This window comes from Sphaerodactylus townsendi, linkage group LG08 (assembly GCF_021028975.2).
Source record: "Sphaerodactylus townsendi isolate TG3544 linkage group LG08, MPM_Stown_v2.3, whole genome shotgun sequence".
Classification (NCBI taxonomy): domain Eukaryota; kingdom Metazoa; phylum Chordata; class Lepidosauria; order Squamata; family Sphaerodactylidae; genus Sphaerodactylus; species Sphaerodactylus townsendi.
This window is the reverse complement of record NC_059432.1, coordinates 36,615,602-36,635,923: the sequence shown is the minus strand read 5'-3', so window position 1 is coordinate 36,635,923 and position 20,322 is coordinate 36,615,602. Positions and strand designations below refer to the sequence as shown.

Here is a 20,322-nt window from a genome sequence, read left to right as displayed (position 1 = left end):
CAGCTCAAAGGCATATTCTAGAAACTATCAAGAGCAAGCATCTTATCTTGCAAAATACTTTCACCTGCTGAGTTTGTTGATTGAGCAGCATGGGTCTTGACAACAAATAATAGAATTTGGTATTTACTTAAAATCTGGGCCTTGTTTATTACCTGACTGCCATGGATGGTGATCTTTGAGATACTAATGAATGAGTTAGATCAGCGGTCTCCAGTCCTTTTGAGCCTGTGGGCACCTTTGAAATGTTGAAGCTGGGTCACAAGGGCCACTACAAATGGCTATCCTAGGAGGCAGAGGAAATGACAAATAAACACATCAGAAAAAGTGGGATAGGGAATATGGACAGACAGAGAAAGAGAAAGAAGCGAAGGGGAGATATTATGCACATAGCATTTCTCACAGTAGACAAAGAATGGTGCTGGGCCACAGAAAAAATTCTACAGTTGTTCATATAACCCCCGAGAACTAACTGGTTTTGCCTAGATAGAAGTAATCGAGTTACTGCTTGGAGGTTGGCCCTGAATAAGATTTTTTGAGCTCTTATCATTTAATTGAAAACTATGGATGTGAAAAGTTAATTTGTTAGAAGGATGGATTAAATTTAATGTAACTGGTTTCATTGCTGTGCTTACTTTGGTATTGTTCATAGTGTAGGTTGCATCCTGGAAAATGCGTTGTCTTATTTGTTGGAACTGAATTCCTCTTAAAAGAGGAGTCAATTAGTAGAATTCAACACCTTGAGAGACATTGGACTTAAGTGACAACAAAGGTTTTGCCATCAAGAAAATGTTATTCAGTTGAACAAATTATTTATTGGGAGGGTTTTAATTGGGGTTTATCGCTGACGCCATCTTTGTTAATTACTGCTGTGTTTTAATCTAATTTAATCTATTTTAATGGGGTTTTGTTGTATATGCTGTATGAGGAAATTATGTTGTGCACCGCCCAGAGCCCTCCGGGGGTAGGGCGGTATACAAAACCCATAAATAAAATAAGTAAATAAAAAGTTTTTGTTTGCTGCTATTCTTGTGTGTTTTTGCACAAACCTTTGTTCTGTATAGTGGGGAGTTTTGAATTCCCAATGTTCTATTTTAAATTATTTTGCATTCCAAATTCTGTTCCGGATTCATCTCCATAGCATTCATCCTGGCAGAGGTTATACTTGCACTTCTTCATTGTTTTGTTCTGTGTGTGGGAACGGATCAGAATGTGTATAAAAATGGTATTTAATCAAGAAACATGAAAGTCATAGAACCAAAGAATTGCAAAGAATCAAAATGGGAGCTTCTGTGTAAGTGACCAAAAGCCTGCATGTTTTGCAACAGGTCAAAGGAATGTTACCAGCAGCTTGCTAGTGACTATGCAAGCAAGCAAGATAACATCTTTGACATCTTGGCACTGAGGCCTACGTGACAGCAGACAGATGCATTTTATAACTTTGGTTTTTGGGTTAGAAATGAATGTGATTAGTTAAATCAACAAAGTGTTTTTCTGTATAGTTAAATGAGCACAGAGAAATGATAATGAGAGTAATTCACATGTATTAGTATTTTACTATAATTCTATTGTTTTAGAATCATTGTACCGTATAATTGTTAGAATCAGTGTATGCGTAACTCTTGTAAACCATGTTTTAACATTTCAAACTGGGGAATTGTTAGAAACATTTCATGCTGGTAAAGGGAAGTTTTATTATCTAAAAGTATGTAGAGTCAGAACTGCATTGCCTAAGGACATCTCTCTCTGGGAGCCAAACTAGCAAAACGGGTTTTTCTTGAAGACAACAAGCTACCTTTATTACTGTCCTTTGCATATGCGTAGAGGGCATAAGCTAACAGCATGTAGCGTTTGAATTACAGAAAGAATGTGAAAATACGTAGAGTAAGGGGCTGTCTTCATGTGACCAGATCGATCCAATTAGATTTTAGGGTATATGAATCATAATACGTGAGTAAGGGGATGGACTATGTGACGTTTTTGCATCTACAAAAACTAAGGCTCTTCCTCTACTGGCCGTGACTCTTTTGAGAGCCACCCAGGAGAGGTCAACCTCCTGTAACGATCTAAATTCTGTGTTTATCACTCGAGGGCACCGGGGCGTGTCTCTCCCTCGGGAGAGTTCACATTCTGTAATCTTATCTAAATTCTGCTAAGTAAAAACTGTTTGTTTGTTTTCTAATGTCAGATGTCTTTTGCTCTTATTTCTAACTTAGTTTTTCTTAAAACTAACTCAGCTGTGTAGGACCAGAGAGCGGCCCTGGCCCCACATGTGATATTTTGATTGGTTCAAATAAATAGATATTACAGTATCACGTTGTTCCATGACTTGAGATCTTGATTGCAGGCATGCTTCGTATTTGCATACGTCCTCTATCACTACTAGACTTGTTTCCAGTGGAGAAGACCAGCAGTTTCTATTGGTGACAAGTTCTTTTATAGCAAGGGTTTACTTCCTGGTGCAACAACATTTTCAGCATGCTGTAATGAAACTGGGTGGTTTTTTCCTCCACTTCCTTATAGTAGAAGGATGCAACAGCAAATGATGGGTCCTGGGAAGCAATTGATGTAGGGCAACTGCTGAAACTAGCAAACTCTGAAATGCTCATTACCATGTACTCAGAATGCAAAAAAGACTTTTTAAAAAATTCTGAACTGAGTACAGAAACTCAGAATTGCTGACAGCGCTGCGATGCTGGCAGAATCATGGCATAAAGTTAGGCTTACGTAGGACATACACAAAGCCAAAAGATCAACAGTTCCTCTTCCATAGTTTGTAAACTCCGTTCAAATTAGACTACTGTGAGTTAAACTGCATGGTCACATTATTCAAATCACCACAACTCAGCAGTGTTAAACACGCATAACCCCATTGAACATACTCCATTGAACATACAAAGTGAAGAAATCCAATGAATTAAATTCCTTATTTGTTTGAATTATTTTTATAGTGCCTCATAGCCATAAGGCCCTCAAAGCAATATATGGAAATAAAATACATAAACCACCAGTAATTGTTAAAAACTAATCAATCAACGTAGGTAAAAAAACTATTTAAAAAAACAATAGTAAAAGAGTTGTTTGAAATACCTAAAGGAGCAGCAGTGGCGTAGGAGGTTAAGAGCTCATGTATCTAATCTGGAGGAACCGGGTTTGATTCCCAGCTCTGCCGCCTGAGCTGTGGAGGCTTATCTGGGGAATTTAGATTAGCCTGTACACTCCCACACACGCCAGCTGGGTGATCTTGGGCTAGTCACAGCTTCTTGGAGCTCTCTCAGCCCCACCTACCTCACAGGGTGTTTGTTGTGAGGGGGGAAGGGCAAGGAGATTGTCAGCCCCTTTGAGTCTCCTGCAGGAGAGAAAGGGGGGATATAAATCCAAACTCTTCTTCTTCTTCTAAACTATCCTACTTCAACAAGCTCATGGCAAATTGAATCTTCAATCTCATTTTCAACCTAATGCTATGAAGTAGGCCAGACAGAATTGAGGTGACTGACCCACAGTCACCGAGGGGGCTTTATGAGAGCTTTGTATCCCTGGGTAAAATTTCTTGAAAGCAATTAAGCTGTTCTTTAAGTTCAGAAAAAGAATGTGTGGTGCAGACCTCCACAACATTGTATCACTTCAGAGGTAGGATGGGGGTAGAGGTACATATTTGAATAATTAAGAAAAAAAGCCTGCATGCTTTTCCCTGATGCCACTAACCAACTTTAATTGCCTCCCAGCCTTAGAAATTTCAATTCTCTACCAACGAAGTACAGCGCTCTCCAGCCTGACCAATGACAGGCCAGCCAAGTATTGATCAATCTTCTTTCCTCCAATCTTGGTAAAAGCAAAAGCTTTCTCTCTATTCTGTGACAGCTTAACTAAATGTCGTGTGGACAAATACTTAATTAGCAGAGTTAATGCAATAATGAGGCAGAGACCAGTATTTGTCCGCACGACAAAGGTTATAAACCTAACAAAGGATCTACCCTTCTGTGGCTTAAGAATATAGTGAATCACTTTGAGACCCTGTCTACTGCAACACTGCAACACTGAAGGTGGGATCTGGGCAACTCAGTTTCAGATTTTCAGCTGCACACTGGTGAACACTGGGAGGTTTGGGGAGAGGTGGCTGGGAATGATGGAGTTTCAGGAGTTATGACAAAACGATGCATAGTGCTCTAGAAATGTCCTAGTCTCTATGGTAAAAACCAAAGAAAGTGTAGGGATTTCTAAAGCATCATCCATAAGTAACAACACATTCTCCAAGCCTTCATAGAGACTGTAGGGATTCCTAGAATGTCACCTGGTAGTGTCATCACTTCCAGGTGACACCCTAGAAATTGCTACAGTCGCTATGGTCTTTAACACAGCGATCAGAGGAAATCACTACAGTGTTACTATCTATGCCATTTACCTTCACCCATGTTTCTTTTGCTTCTCAAATAATCCAGGGTGAGGGATTTGTGCAAAGAGCAGACGTTTGCCTGTTGTGAGTGGGAAAATGGCACACCTAGTTCAAATCCTCACCCTCCCATGAAGTTTGTTGAGGAACCTTGGTCTCTGTCAGCTTGACCCAACTCACAGGGCTATTGTGAGATTAAAAAAACACACATGTATTTACTTAATTCATTTACAAAAAACAGAAGATAATATACCTCACCTTGAGCTCCTCAGAGGCAAAGCAGGAAAAATGTACTAAATAAATACAGTATCAATAGTCAATATAAATGGTAGGTATTAATGATCATTATTGTAATATAGGAATTCCTTTATAAGCAATGGATGTGCCAGAAATAATGAACACTCAGAAGGAAAGCAGTCACCATTAAATTAACATGGTGTTAAAATCAATGGCAGCTGTCAAACCGCTGAATGGGATTGCAGACTTCTTACAGTGACTCAAGTCATTACTTGCTCAAGAAAGGAAGAAACGAGCCCAGTATTTGCTCCATTAACCCAAATGTGCGCAGTCTTTTCCATATGCCACATACTGTTTTCCACAGCGAACAGCTGCTGGGTTAGTAATGCATGACATGATGGCAAACATCAAACTGGTGTAAGACTCTGCAGTGGAAAATTTAGCTTAAGAAGATCATAAGAACATAAGAAACATAATGACAACCTCCTAGATTTCGGGCCAGCTGAACGGCTTGTAGGAATGAGAAAGATGCAAAACTAATGAAGTGACTAACTGAGATACATTAAGGAGTGATGTACCATTTTTGTTTTGCTCTGTTTCCCTAGACTGTGCCACTTCAGAATACAGATATGGGATCACATGAATCTTACAGTTCCTACCTGTTTAACCTATCAATGATAGGCAGGCCAGCCAGCCAGTCTCTGAATCAATAGGGCAAAAGAAATATAACACCTCAAGGAATGTATTACAAGTTATTTTATAAGTAATAGAATTATTCATGTTGGGTTTGCTCCTGTGGATCTATTCCATTTATAGCAATGTTTCCACCTTGCCTCTAAGCACTGGTATTCAGAAGCTTACAAGGGATCAAAGAACTGTGACTCAGCATCATTTTCAACAGCCCATTTTCAACAACCTAATTTTTCAGAAAGGGAGGGAGAACATTCACAATTTCAGATGAATCCTTGGTCAAAGGTTTGAATTAACACAGGACACCATTTGGCATGCACAGGGTTGAGTGCAAATGAGAAAGTTCCACAACAGAGAATCTCTTACCTTCTCTATGGGCCTTTCCCCACTTACCTTAAGCCCCGCGCTACTCTCCTCAAGTAGCGCGGGGTCCCCCGGCACTCCCCATGACAGGGGCGGTGACAGCGCAGCCGCCCCGACGCTGCTGCTGTCGCGTCCCCTCAGCGTGCGGCATCCCTGGCGCTCTTGTAAACGGCGCCTTTTGATGACCCCACGCAGAGCGCGGCGTCATGGGGACGTCCAGGCTCGCGGCATAGGGGGGATCGTGGTGAGTGGGGAAACACCCTATGTCTTTCGTGAAAGACCTAAAAAACATATTTTGCCTGTCTTCTTGAACAGATACATTTTAACAGTAGAACACTTTAAATCCTACTTTGGAAAAGAACATAAAATAAACTATCAGATGAATCTTTGAAACACAGATGAGATTACGATAGTAAACGCACCAGGGCTGGTGCAAGGTATTTTATAGTCATGAGCAATGTACACCCATTGCCGCATTCTGCAAAGACCCTGACTGGATCTGAGTCAAGCAGCAGAGGCTCATCTTGAGTCCAACAGGCAGTGTGACACAGGTCAAGAAAGTTATGCCCATGGCCAAAAGGGAGCCGTTTACGCTCTCTTCATTTTGCGATTCAAGCTATTGCCAGAGAACAGCCCCATACACTGTGCATCTGTAAATATATCCTCTGACCCACCATTTAGGGGATGGATTCATTCCCATCACCTCTCCAAACAGGTGACATAGAAATGCCAGCCATTTGTCAGGCTTGTGATCACCTTGCAAACTATCTAGCCTAGTTGAAGGAGATAAGATACTCAGCCATAAGAATTGACACCCAACCATTCCGCTTCTACGAGGTGTCCCACTTGCTGGATCAGGGAAAGTAACACTAACCAGGAGGCATCTAGAAGAAAGCAATGTAACAAAACCACATACTGGATCATCAGTCTCCCAACATTGTTAATTTATAGTAAATATCATTCGAACTGTTTCTGGTGGGTTTTCTCAGCTGTGTGGCCATGGTCTGGTGGATCTTGTTCCTAATGTTCCACCTGCATCTGTGGCTGGCATCTTCAGAGGTGTATCACAGAGGGAAGTCTGTACCGGTACACTGTACCTCCCTCTGTGATACACCTCTGAAGATGCCTCTGAAGATGCCAGCTACAGATGCAGGTGAAACATTGGGAACAAGATCCACACAGCCCGGAAAACCCACCAGAACCAGTTGTATCCGGCTGTGAAAGCCTTCGACAATACATCATTCAAACTGTTTCAAAACTCAGAGAGCAATTCTGCCCTTGAAAGCTCTAGAATAGTTCAAATTTGCCTCCATACATATGACAGTTTCTTCCAGCCAAGGAAGTACACATAAGGTTGTTTCTCTACTTCAGGATAAGATCAAAACATTTTTAGTACAGTGGAGTTATTTTGCGAAAGGTCATTACTGTACTGAACACAGAAACGGCCCTTCCTCTGTTAGGCTGTTTTATGGGAAACTGGCTCTATGTGTTTGCAGCAAGCTATGTTGTAAAGGGCACTGACAGTTTAGTAGTCATTACCAACCTATTATGTGCCCATCAATCCCACGGACAATTCTACAGTTGCTTAAATAAAAGTTTTAGGTTGGTTCTGCCACACAGTCTGAGTTCATTCTACAATTCTGATAAGCAAAAAAAAAAAGGTCAACACGTTATGTAACACATTATGTAGCTCTGGGTGCACACGTGTGCCCCTGCGTATATGTAAAATTTACATATAAACATTAGATTTGCTGAGTAAGAGCTATGCAGACATATACTTCATTTTGTTAAATGAACAAAAAGTCTCCCAAGATGCCACAAGATTCACACTGGAAAGATAACCGGTCATTTTAAAATGAACATTGATGACCATGGGTTTCACAACCTTTGGGAAACAATGCAAAAGAATGTTAAAAGTTGTGGAAACATATAGAAAAGACAAAAAAAAATTAAAATGCAGGTTATGTTTTATGCTTCTATTTTTATTTTATTTGTCATTACATAGGTATGGCATTAAGGGGGGAAAACCCATGGTCCATAAGAAAACATATTACTTGAATATAAGAAACATGAATTTTGTAAAGCAATAATTTAGTACAAAAAATACAGATGGAATACAGATGAAAGAGTTTAAAAATTCACCTGGCAAATCCAAATGAAAAATTCACACTCTTGAAAGCCATTTTGACGATTAATGGCATATGAAACGTAATCTATTTATTAAACTTTTAAAACTTAAACATCCATTTACACAATTGTCTCAGTATACAAACATAGTCATAAACCAGAATTTCCCCCTCCAAAATACAGGTCATGCACAAAACATCAGACACTGGCAAACATCACACTTTTTATATGGAAGTACAGCACACTTTTGTTTTTTGTCATAGTACTAAGAAACATAATCATTCTTAACTATGGAAGAGGAAAAACTGTCTCACTTTTCAGATTGCTGATTTTTAAAAATCTTTTCCCCATCAAGTATTATTATTTCTAATACAGTAAATGGTTTTAAAAGGCTAAGATGTTTGACGTGGCATGCAAAAAACAAAAGCCTTAAATAGTTTTTGCATAGCATAATTTAATCACTACAAGTTCTAAGTCAATCACTCCAATCTAGAACCCTATGCTCTCCAGTGTGTGTGCACAGGGCCAGGAGAACACTCTTATCTGGAAGGGGCGGGGGGGCACAGAACTCTGAAGAAGAAAAGGGTTTGGATTTAAACCTGGCTTTTCTCTACTGCAAGGAGACTCAGAGTGGCTAACAATCACCTCTCCTTCCTCTCCCCACAACTGGCACCTTGTGAGATAGGTAGGCCTGAGAGAGTTCTGAAAGAACTGTGACTGGCCCAAGGTCACCCAGCAGGCTTCACGCATAGAGGCAGGGAAACCAGTTCACCAGGTAAGAGTTCGCCACTGATGTCAAGGAGAGCAGAATCAAACCTGGTTCTTCAGGTTAGACACCACCTGCTCTTCACTATACCACACTGGCTTCTCTGCATCTCCGTTGCTTTGCATGTGGGGAACTGCCATTACCAAATACAGTACTCTTCATTATGAAAGTCAGTTAGTCAATCTTTATTACCACCATAGACCAGTATAAGGTAAATGAAATACAACCTATTAAAAATACATTAAAACAATAAATAAATAAATATCTAAGAGAATCTGCTGGTCAAAAAAAGGAGAACACAAGAAAGGTATAAGAATAAGAACATAAAGGAAAGGGATTAGAACATAAATATTAAAAGGAAACAAAAAGGTTAAAAAGAAGGGTAGGCATAAGGGAGCAATGAAACTAGACTCTGTGAAAGACAGCTTTCCCATATCAGTGCCTGAAGTATGGAACAGGACCAGCAACCTATCTGCTCATTAACATCTGGGACAAGCCATCAGGAATGTATTTGTCTTTACATACAACAAGAACTTATATGGGCCGCAGTTCATCTATATTCATCGTCATGGTTTCACTCTCAATGGACACACCTACTTCAAACAGCAATCTTCAGGGTTGTGTACCTATCAATCGAACAGCAAGACGGGAGTGGCTCCACAAGAGGGGTTGGATAGGGCAAGACTGCCTTCTCAGGCGTAGAAGAATGCCAGTTTGCAAATTTGAAAAGAACCCTCACCCAATAGCCTGATAAAGACAGAGTACTGGGGGCAGCTGAGGATCAGTTGCAGTAAGGAAATAAAGAAATTCGCTTGCTCAAATCCCTCAGACAGTGATCCCCTTTTATACAATGCCCCTTTTATATGTTTCCTAGTGCCAACCTGCTTCTTCCCCAGAGCACATCTGGCCAATTATTAAGAACCAGTCTTGGCTTTCTCCCACCTTGTTAGAGCAGAAGGTGCTTCATAGAAGTGATCTCAGTTGGCTCTTCAGGGAGCACTTGTTTAGAAACAGATGCCCTCCTCATATGAGGATGTTCAGCACCTCCAGACGTTTTTGGATTGCCCTTCCACGGCAGCCATTTTGCAGTGGCACTCGTTACCATTTCTAAAACTTCTGAGAGTGCCCACATGCTGGACTTATAGTAGTATCCTATTTGGGTAATGGAGATTTGGGTAATGGGAAATATCCCAGATTATTCCCCTGGGTTCCTTCATGGGACTCATCTTATTAGTCTGCTCTTTTATGGAATCTGAAATATGGCATAGCAAAGTGTTCTTTGTAGACGAGACAACAGGTCCTAGTCTTTGATTTTCAGGAAGGGTGAGCTTTCCCAGTTCATGCTATTTAGAGCACACTGGGCTAACTAATGCAGCTGCTTGCATGAGTCTGGGTTAGTATAATATTGCTCAAGCATCATGGCAACAGAATCAGCCCTAAGCAGGGCTGCTTAAGGTCAGTCACATGCTGCAGACACTTTGCAAACTGTCATCAAGGTGACATGGGTGATGCGTGCTCTCAGTTTCGTGAGGGTGACACAGACTGCACATCTCATTATTTCCATCTGGCTATAACATTTACTGAATACGATCAACATAAATCTGTCTGGAATGACTTGCTTGGAATGACTTAAAGTCATTGTAGCCTAGACCCTGATCTTGCAAAGTGCCTTTCAGTCCATGCCATGTTGCATATTTATCTATCAAAAAGCTCCTCCCCTGATGTGCTGCAAAGATAGGGAGTTCTTTAAACACCTGGCAGTTTGGAGTTGGCAGGAATTTCAAAGACCTATTTTAACATATCCAGAAATTTCATGTGCAGACAAATCTTGGCTAAAATATGCATCTTCTGTGACACTATTTTTAGTTGACTCACAGCATGCGACAAATCACCTTTTAAGCTGGTAGCAACGGGGTTTCCGCCAAAAGAATACAAACTGTCTTTAGGTAGCTGAAAAACAGTACAAGTTACTTTTTTTACTGGATGAGAGCAACCCTGAAAGTAGGACAGATGGTATTGTTTGGCTAGACAATGAACATTTTCTTGTTTCAAGAAGCCACGTGTGGCCTCAAGTGAATATAATACAAAGTAATTCAACTTATGTAGTGACATTGTGACAGAGCAAGGTTTTTGGGGACATATGATTCTAAGACTATTAACAGTAGCTTTTTAACATAATGTAGATAAAACAGTTGAATTTGCTCTAGTCAATTGTATAGTTATTATCCCTGAACAGTATTGAGTTACGGCCTTATATTTACTGACAGTGGCAAGGTTGCCTACTAACAAACTGTGGGGCCAGGATCGCTTTTCTGGTCCTACACAGCTGAGTTAGTTTTAAGAAAAACTTAAAGTTAGAAATAAAGCAAAAGACATCCGACATTAGAAACAAACAGACAGTTTTTACTTAGCAGAATATAGACAAGTTACAGAATGTGACCTCTCCCGAGGGAGAGACACGCCCCAGTGCTCTCAATTGAGAGGCACGGCATTTAGAAGATTACAGGAGGTTGACCTCTCCTGGGTGGCTCTCGAAAGAGGCACAGAATTTAGAATTCTACAGGAGGTTGCCCCTCCCGGGTGGCTCTCTAAAGAGGCACAGCCAGTAGAGGAAGAGCCTTAATTTTTGTAGATGCAAAGACATCACACAATCCATCCCCTTACTCACGTATTATCATCCATACCCCTTTCACGTGCTACAAGCATGTATGGTCAAATCCCATTGGTCAGATCTGTCTCCTGGTCACATGAAGGCAACCTCTTATTCTACTACGTCAAATGCTACATGCTGTTAGTGCGTGGCCTCTATGCATATACAAAGGACAGCCATAAAACTAGCTTGCTGTCTTCAAGAAAAACCCGTTTTGCTAAGTTTCTCCCAGAGAGAGAGAGCTATACCTCCAGGGCATGCAGGATTCCTTTGGATCATAAAACTTTTCTGTTCCCCAGCATGAAATGTTTCTAACAATTCCCCAGTTTGAAATGTTAAAACATGATTTACAAATATTGATTCTAAAACAATAGAATTATAGTGAAATACTAATACATGTGAATTTCTCATTATCATTTATGTGTTCATTTAACTATATAGAAAAACACTTGTTGATTTAACTAATCACATTCATTTCTAACCCAAAAACCAAAGTTATAAAATGCATTTGTCTTCTGTCACGTAGTAACCTGTAGTTACAAGATGCTAAAGATGTTATCTTGCTTGTTTGCATAGTCACTGACAAGCTGGTAACATGCCTTTTTGACCTATTGCAAAAATGCAGGCTTTTGGTCACTTACACAGAAGCTCCCATTTTGATTCTTAGCTTCTTTGGTTCATTTGGATTTTCCATATTTCTTGATTAAATACAATTTATACACATTCTGGCCTGCCCCACAAAACGGAAAAAGCAATTCATCTCTGCAAAAGTACGGAAGCTGAAACTTAGACCATCAAAAACACAGTGGTTAAACAAAGTAAAATAAAAATTTTAATTATTGATGTTCACTTTATTATAAAAAATACCAAAATATTGAGGGGGCAACAGGATTGTGGAACAGCATGATTCTAAGAATTAGAAAAACTGTTACAGAAAGTTGCAAGAAATAGTAGGATGAATATTTAGTTAAATGGGCAGCCCCACCCCAGAGGCTGTGAGCCCAGCAGTAGTGGGCCATCCCCTCCAGAGGCTTCCTGATGGCACTGGGAGGCTGGAAAAGCCTCCCTGCCACTGAGAAGCCCCCACTGGCCATGGTAGACTTATGCCATCATAAGTGCCATAAGTCTGAGGCCTCACCGCCGGCATAATGTGATGAATGGCTGGGGGGAAGTGACTAATGTTGACTCCTCCCCCGGCTATGCCCCTGCTATGCAGGCAACACCATGGGGTGCTGAGATGCTGATGCCAGTTTCTGGCACTGTTTCCCAGTGTTGGGGAGGGCTATGGAGGCTGCACACCATCATCCTTTCGCCGGAATAAGTGTCCTGGGGAGGGCAGATCCACTGGCGCAGCAGTGCACTGCTCCAACAGGCAGATGCAGACCCTCCCTTGGGTGGGGTTCTTTGTTTGTTAAATATGCATTTGATAGCTAGTAAAAAAATTATATTTTTGCATTTGTTCATTTGCTTGGGTTTGTCGTTTGTTATTGTCTACCAACAAAAGGAAAAAGCAATTCATCTTAAATAGGACCACAACAGGTTTAGGGGATCTGAAACTCCATATTTATTTATAACCTGCCATTCTCCCCAATGGGGGCTTAACAACATCATTTCTCCCTCCTCCATTGTATCCTCAAGGCACCCTCATGTGGTAGGTTAGGCTGGCAGCATTTGAATGTCCCAAGGTCACCAGTGAGCATCAAAGCAGAGTGGGGATCTGAAATGGGTGCAGTTCTGAACCCAAATTATAACATTCTGACTACTGAAACATGTTGGCTGGTATATGAACATGTGCTTTGAGGGAAATGACACTAATTAACTGGGCCTTTTTTCAAAGCAAATTTATGCAAGAGGTCCACCTGTGAGGGAGTCAGTTCTAACCCTTCCTTACACCAGTTTTATTGTCTTGTTCTGGAAATCCAATATGTAAATTAATTATATTTATATCCCATCTTTCTCATGTCCTGGAACCTAAGGAAACACAGATAGGATTCCAATTCTAGTTTGCGACCAGACCCAAACCATTTCCAAGGTTCCTATATCACATGCCTTCCAACCATACCCTGGGACATTATTGTCAGCGCAATATCTTATACATGAAAAGCATTAAAACATGCTTTTCAACCCATGTGAACTTACAGTTTATTCTTGGAAGTAAATCAATATTTTAGGCCAGCCAAAAATTTCCGGGTGCAACCCTCTTGCAATGAATGACAGCTGGGGAACTTCCATAGCCGCTGTACCCTTAATCATTGCTTCTTGGCCACAAGTAATTATGAGTGGCTCTACTCAGCCACAGTAAAAACAGAACTGAAGATTTGCAACCAAAGGATATGATGATTACTATTTTCCTCTCAAACCCTTTTCTTATTATAGTCCTGCACATTTGCGACTATTTCATGTAACTATTCCCCCCCCCCCCCTCACCCCATGCATTCTAAGGACTAACTGGTTCTATACAATTTCCATATTTTGGAACAATCCATCTGGTCACATTTACAGTGCATTCCTAAAGAGAGTTACTTCACTCTAAGCCTATTCACTGGACTAACTCCAGGTTGAACTAATAGGGACTAATAGGGTTGTGCTATTATGGAAATTTTATGAACAAGGCGATAATAATTTCTATATAATGACCAACAGATATAAGCAATTATTTCTTCCAGCGATGAAGAATGTAATTGACAAACCAGTTAAACTGGATTACTTGGATTAAACAGATTTGTACTCCACCAAGGCATCCATAAACCAGTAGGTATGGTGAGACTTGCAGTTTAACTGCTTCATGTTAAATGTACTTAAGTCTGACTTATTTGGTCTGACTGATAGTGCAGTCCTAAAAGAAGTTACACCCTTAATAAATCCATTGAAGTCAATGTACTTAAAGGGTGTAACTCAGTTTAGAAGCGCACTGCAAGTCTCAGTGAACTGAGCTAGGACGTAAATCATGGTGAAATATCCAGAATGTTGTCTTACTGGGAAACATGTTTCATTTCTGTTGGTCTATTTTGCTTCTTCAACCTGCAACTTTGCATCTTCAGATTTGTTTTGGGTTCAGAGGGCAATGAAAAGGCCAGCAACGGGTCATGATGCAGGATGGAATTGAACACACAACTACAGAAAACAAACCGTGTTGCGATGAATCGGGCACATAACTGTGTGTATTCAAAAACAGTTTACCATGTGTGTGTTTTTTAAATCTAAAGCAGACCAGAATCCATTCTGGATTGCCAAAATAAAAATTCCAATATCTCTTTGGTATAAATTAAGACAAGAAAAATATTGCATTTTTCTAGATTTTAAATGATGTATCCGATTTTATATCGAAATAAACTAAACTGAACACAGCCAAACAAATCTTTTCTAACAGAAAATTACATTTAAATAAAATTCCAAAAGCAAATGTTTTAGATTCAATTAAAAATTCAATCAAAAACTATTTTGACAGATACACCTGCTACTAATTCCTGATGGTGTAAACTAGTCAGTTGGCTTAGTATCTTTAATTGTTTTTTTAAAGGTTGTTTAGACATCCCAAGGTAAAAAGATAAATGTTTTAGTACTATTAAAACCTGTATTCCTAAAAGTGGTACCTTGGAGATGAGTGAAATCTGCCACTGACAAACAAATTAATGTGTTTTTGTGACACGTTAAAAAACAAAATCATTTAGGAAGTCCAGAGGTCATATTGAGATTCTTTATTGTCAGGAGTATGACAAAGCACTCTGCCATACTATGTCAACATGCACCCAATTCCACATCAACTGCTCAGAACAGCACTTGCAAAAATTACAGTCATCTAGTCATAATTTATGGTTTGTTACATAAATGGTTGTTAACGAGCACTAAAACTGAATTACAGTGTAGTCTAGGTAGTTGGTTATTGCTTGTCGACACTGCAGCTTTGGATCTGCTAGGGAAAATCCACCAATATGCCTGAGTTCTCAAACGGCATTGTACTCTCAAACTATAAAATGCTGGAGAACACTTAAAAAGAAATGTAATAATTGCTTGCTTGTGGATGAATTGAGTTTATGGCAAGGAAACAGACTAAGTCTGTATGTTCAAATAAGCGTAGATAGACAAGGGTTGGAGGGAAGATGCATGGAAACTGCACACACAGAGAATCTTTTCAGCCTTCCTCATTTAGTAGCAGCTCAGTGGAGGATTTCGACCCTGCAGCCCAAAATGCCCCTTGAAATGCTATTCCTGGGCAGCAGAATTTTGCGAGCATTTTGGGCTGTGGTACGAGCAAGGAGGCATAAACATTGCACTGTGGGCCGAAATCCTTTTCGCCTATGGAAAAAGTTCCTTTGAAGCAAAAGGATGGAGATCTGTTACACGTGAATAAACTTGTGCACGTGGAGAAGTTCTTCTGGAGTCCAATTCAAAATCTTTAATCTATTCAGATGCTTGTTGCACATGCAACACCAATGACCTATTTACAGAACGTTACCATCCTGTCCATAACCCTGGCACAATTTTTAAATGCCAAAGAGAAGAAGGCAGGGATTTCAGTAGTTCTACAATAGCGGAGATGGCTGAACTGATTTCGATGAAGCCAGCCAATCTCCCAGTTGGGTCATAATATATAATGTGGAACAATGGGAAGGATTTAAATTATTAAATAAATTACAATATAAATCCCATTAAAAAAATCTTGTTTACAATAGGAATTATTTATTTTAAAATTCTTTTTCTACACAAAACTCGGTGACATTTATTCACCAATATGCAAACTTAAACACAAACACCCCCTTTATAGTGTAATTTTCTCTTTTAAAAAAAGTATACAAATAGTCTAATTAAAAGGAAAAAAAGTTGAATACAAAAATTGAGTGTTGGCAAAGAAAAATTTAAACCTATTAGACATTTATGGGGAAATGTAGTAAGAATAACCAAAGTAATTTGGGAATGAAGAGATGCTAACTATTATTGTTGACAGTTCTATCATTGCACAGTAGCACATTTTTCACCTTTCACCTCCCGTCAATCCTTTCACCTTCAGTATGCCTTTTTGATGCATTTTTCTGTTCAATGGAAGGCAGGTCAAAAGAGTGACTATGATCTCTATTGTGCAGTAATTATTTCAGGATATAGCCCACATTTTCTTATGCCAAAGCTACTACAACTTAAGAACCCCAACCCCTCTCAACAGCTTCCTTCATCTACCTCCAGAGAAAGACTCACCATCACAGAGAATGAAGAGAAACTGGGATGACCTTTGGAAATAAAAGCATTCGTAAGGATTAGGGAGAAAGTATATTGCCACCACAGGGATGTCAAGTGTGCCTGTACCACACTGAGGAGAGAGCTATTTGTACGGCCAGTTCTTTTAATAATAAAATAATTTATTGGCCAAACAACCCACCCGAATTTTACAAAGCTCCTGAGTTTCGTCTTCTTAACACAACAGCTGTCCTGGTGTCATTGGGTCAACAGCTATCCTGGTGTCATCCCACAATGGATCTCATCCTCAACACTAATCCTTTAAATCACAGGTGTCAAACTCGCGGTCCTCCAGATGTTATGGACTACAGTTCCTATCATTCCCTGCCAGCATCATGATGGGAACTGTAGTCCATAACATCTGGAGGGCCGCGAGTTTGACAACTATGCTTTAATCCTTGTACTCTCAACAATACCTGCATTATCAAACTCTACTAAAGCTGCTGCCATAACTCCGGTCTTGTTAACGAAGCTCCATCAAGGTATATTGCTGTGACCACAGATTTGAACATACATGGTCAAGTTTAACATGTTACAATACACTGGGTGGTAAGTCATCAGATTGCTCATACATACAACCAGGTCAATTTTCACTATGGGAGGAGATGAATAAAAAAAAGCTACTGTCTTCACTATATGATCGGGGTGGGGGGGAGACTTATTGTATAACAAAACAGACTCATTTAGCTTTAGTGCACAGTGAACTTGGGAGGCACTAAGGATTGACCTTCAGAATGCCAACACAACCTGGGAGATTTCAATTTTAGCTCTCTCTGTAAACTCGCTGCTCTGCCTACAAGAGGTGGGACGGTTTTTGTCAATCTTACCTCAGCAGTGATGCAACAAAACACCTGAACAAGATACAGAAGAGAGGTTCACTCAGTGGCCCAAGGTTAACAGTTTATTTACTAGTTTATTAATGTAAACAACATATTATTATATTCTTTGTTTCCAGGTAGATGTGACATATGTAATTTCACTCTGGCAGTCAACCAGACAATCAACGTCAGATGGCATCAGTCGTAAGAAACAACATGGAGGATGGAATGACCAAAGCACCCAGATGGCAAACCTGGGCCACCAATGCTCTGAATAAGAGAGTAGCATATAGTGGCTCAGGTTGCTCAGTTAAAAGGCACCATTTCTCTTTGACAGTAAAATAAAATAATAATTATTTTTTGCATTTTCACGTATCTAGCATTGGGTTCTTTTACAGAAGAAACCAAAGAAGTCGCATTCTTTTAAGTCCATCGCAGTCAATGTGCTTGGAATGATGTAATTTTGCTTAGGATTTTAATCGTAGTGTCTGAACTCTCCACTTTAAATATTCAGCACTTTCCATCTGTCCCCATAGGAAAACAAAAATAATTGAAAGGCATGCCTATTTAATATACATAACTATATGAGTGCCTTTCACTTCAAGACATCCAATAAAATACACTTTCGTGTTTGTCTTCAAACACCCGGTTCCTCTCTCTATGTGCTTTTAGTGGCAGAAGCCCATTAAAATCAATACGCTGAAGACGAAATGGATTAATCCAATGTATAAGTATTCTACATTTTCTGCCTTTTTATTATGCATATAGTTGCCTCTCTTTTGTGCTGTCTTTCCTAGAAATCAGTAGGTGTAAGTTAGTTGCATTTCATCCTGAATGGGTAATTCATTGTGCTATTGCAGCGTGTCAAATACCTGAAAATGTGGAATACAATGTTACAGGATAGATATGTAAAGGACAAGCATTTAGTCAGTGTTCGAAATGCTGCATGCAAACGTTGCAAGCATACAGAATTCTGCCCTGGCCACACCTGATCTGATGTTTAAATGCAAAACGGTTGAGTAAACCTTACATTTGACTGAACCATGATGCTAGGAAGACAAAAGCCTTCTCCTGTGGAACTCCCGGGTATCGTGTAGTTTTGTGTGGGTAATAGCCCATTTTAAATGAGATGAAGCGCAAGTGCAAAGATGCTCAAGAGTGTGCTTCTGTCTCACAGCATCCCATTTTAATCCAGTCTCAGTTTTAAAGTGCAGCATCAAGTGTCATTTCCCCCCCCCTTCCCACTTTAAAATCTAAACCTTGAGGAAGAACTCTGAAATTCGGCATTGAGCAATTTAAACACTAGTAAGGGCTGGTTAACACAGCTGCTGAGACTGATGATGTTGGCTACACCATCCAGTCTTGGACCTTCAAATGGTGTGTTAAATAGATAAAACCCAACATGCAGTTGTGTTAAAAGAGATGAAATCCAAAACATACTTGCTTGAATGTCTCACTTGAACTCAGAAACACTTAGTTTTCAGCAAATATATGCAGGGAACTGGGCTGTCCAATTCAAGTTTCATTTGACTATACTTGGGACGTCTTTTAGTAGTCACCAATAGTCTTTTGTAAAGTCACAACAGAAACAAATTTGATGGACCATCTAAAACAGTACATGAACAACTGGAGGAAATGGAAAAGTGTCAAAACTATTTAATTTATGCAGATGAAAGGAAACATTTTCAGAGCAACCCTGAGAAAATGAAAGGTTTATAAATCGTCAAACTAACACTCTTGATGAGAAAAAGATGACTGCTCAAGTGTTTCCAGCATTTTGCTAGTCTGAATGTAAAATGTCTTCAAATGTGTACAAAGATTAAAACCATCCCAATATACCTAACAAACTCTTCTTCTCTCAAGCACATTTGTTGCCAAATTCTTTTGTTTCCACTGATCTACCCAAAACCCAGATGGCTGGTTTCACTGACAATCAATTTTTTGACGGTATCATTCAATAGTCTTCCTGCAAAAAGGTCCACATGTTCCTTTTAATAATGTTTCGTTCATCCACATCAAATAAAACATCTACCCAAGGGCTTAATCTTAATTACCTTTCATAAGAAAAACATTTTAAGTAGCGCCAGTTTGTTCAGAAAGCTTCTTCATATTCCATTATGCAAAACAAAACCTTTAAAAAGGACACACTATTGTAAAATATACCATACCTACAAGGACCTTTGAATATACCACTTTGATTCTGATTTCCAAGAGTGGCTCTATAATAAAAATGATGCATGTCTACAGCCTATTTGCCTAATTGCTGTATCCCTATCATACCATTAATGTTGAATGAACCTAGAAGGAATCAGGGACCCTCATAATGGATGTGTCTGTCTGTCCTTGTAAGATGTTCGTTCATTTCAAAACCCAATGAAGTCACACAAGTACTGATCCACTTCTAGTTCTTCACCCAAGAGTCTTCACAGTTTTGCAGCCATGAAATTGATATGTGGCTTCACCAGAGGAAAGAGCGGCAGGCTGCGCTTGAACTCAGTCATATTTTGAATCACGTCTGGCTGCAAATAAGCATTGTAGAAAAAGAGACACTGAGAATCTTGCACATATGCAAATATTTACACGCTGTGGTAAAGTCACGGTTAAATTACAAATTGAAGGAGGACAGATTCCTCCGTCTAGGTTACAAAACAGATCCCAGATCCTGACCTTAGAGCTCTGATACAAATTTTCTTGGAAGATGGAGGTAATGCGGATTGAAAAGGCTGATATACTAAAAGAGACTGATCTTCTGACCTTGATGGGGGTGAGTTTATCTTTACCAGATGATGTAAAGAGTTTGGGAATATTTTTGGACATGGCCCTTAATCAGGCCAGTGCCATTGCTAAGAGCACCTTCTGTGATTTGCTTCCTCTGACTTGCATGGACCTGCTTTTCAAGACTCATCAGACACCTCACTTTTTACAGAATGCCAGTGTTTTTTATCTGCTTTTATCAGCTTTACTCTGCTTCTAAATGGTCTGTGTGCCATAATAAAGACTAAATGACTGTAGTTCTTTGGAATGGCCATTTCGGGCAGAATACAAATGGTATGCC

At 39.7% G+C, this 20,322-nt stretch overlaps 1 protein-coding gene across 5 annotated transcripts in view; it reads right to left on the bottom strand.

Moving 5' to 3' along the window:
* Positions 1 to 17,337: 17,337 nt before the first annotated feature.
* The window catches only part of IDE (insulin degrading enzyme), a 78,766-nt gene continuing 75,781 nt past the window's right edge, over positions 17,338 to 20,322 (bottom strand). For all 5 annotated transcript variants that reach the window (XM_048505146.1, XM_048505145.1, XM_048505147.1 and 2 more), the window contains exon 25: positions 17,338 to 19,786. In XM_048505146.1, coding sequence (XP_048361103.1) covers positions 19,691 to 19,786 — 96 coding nt within the window. In that variant the 3' untranslated portion in view covers positions 17,338 to 19,690. The remainder of the gene's footprint in view (positions 19,787 to 20,322) is intronic.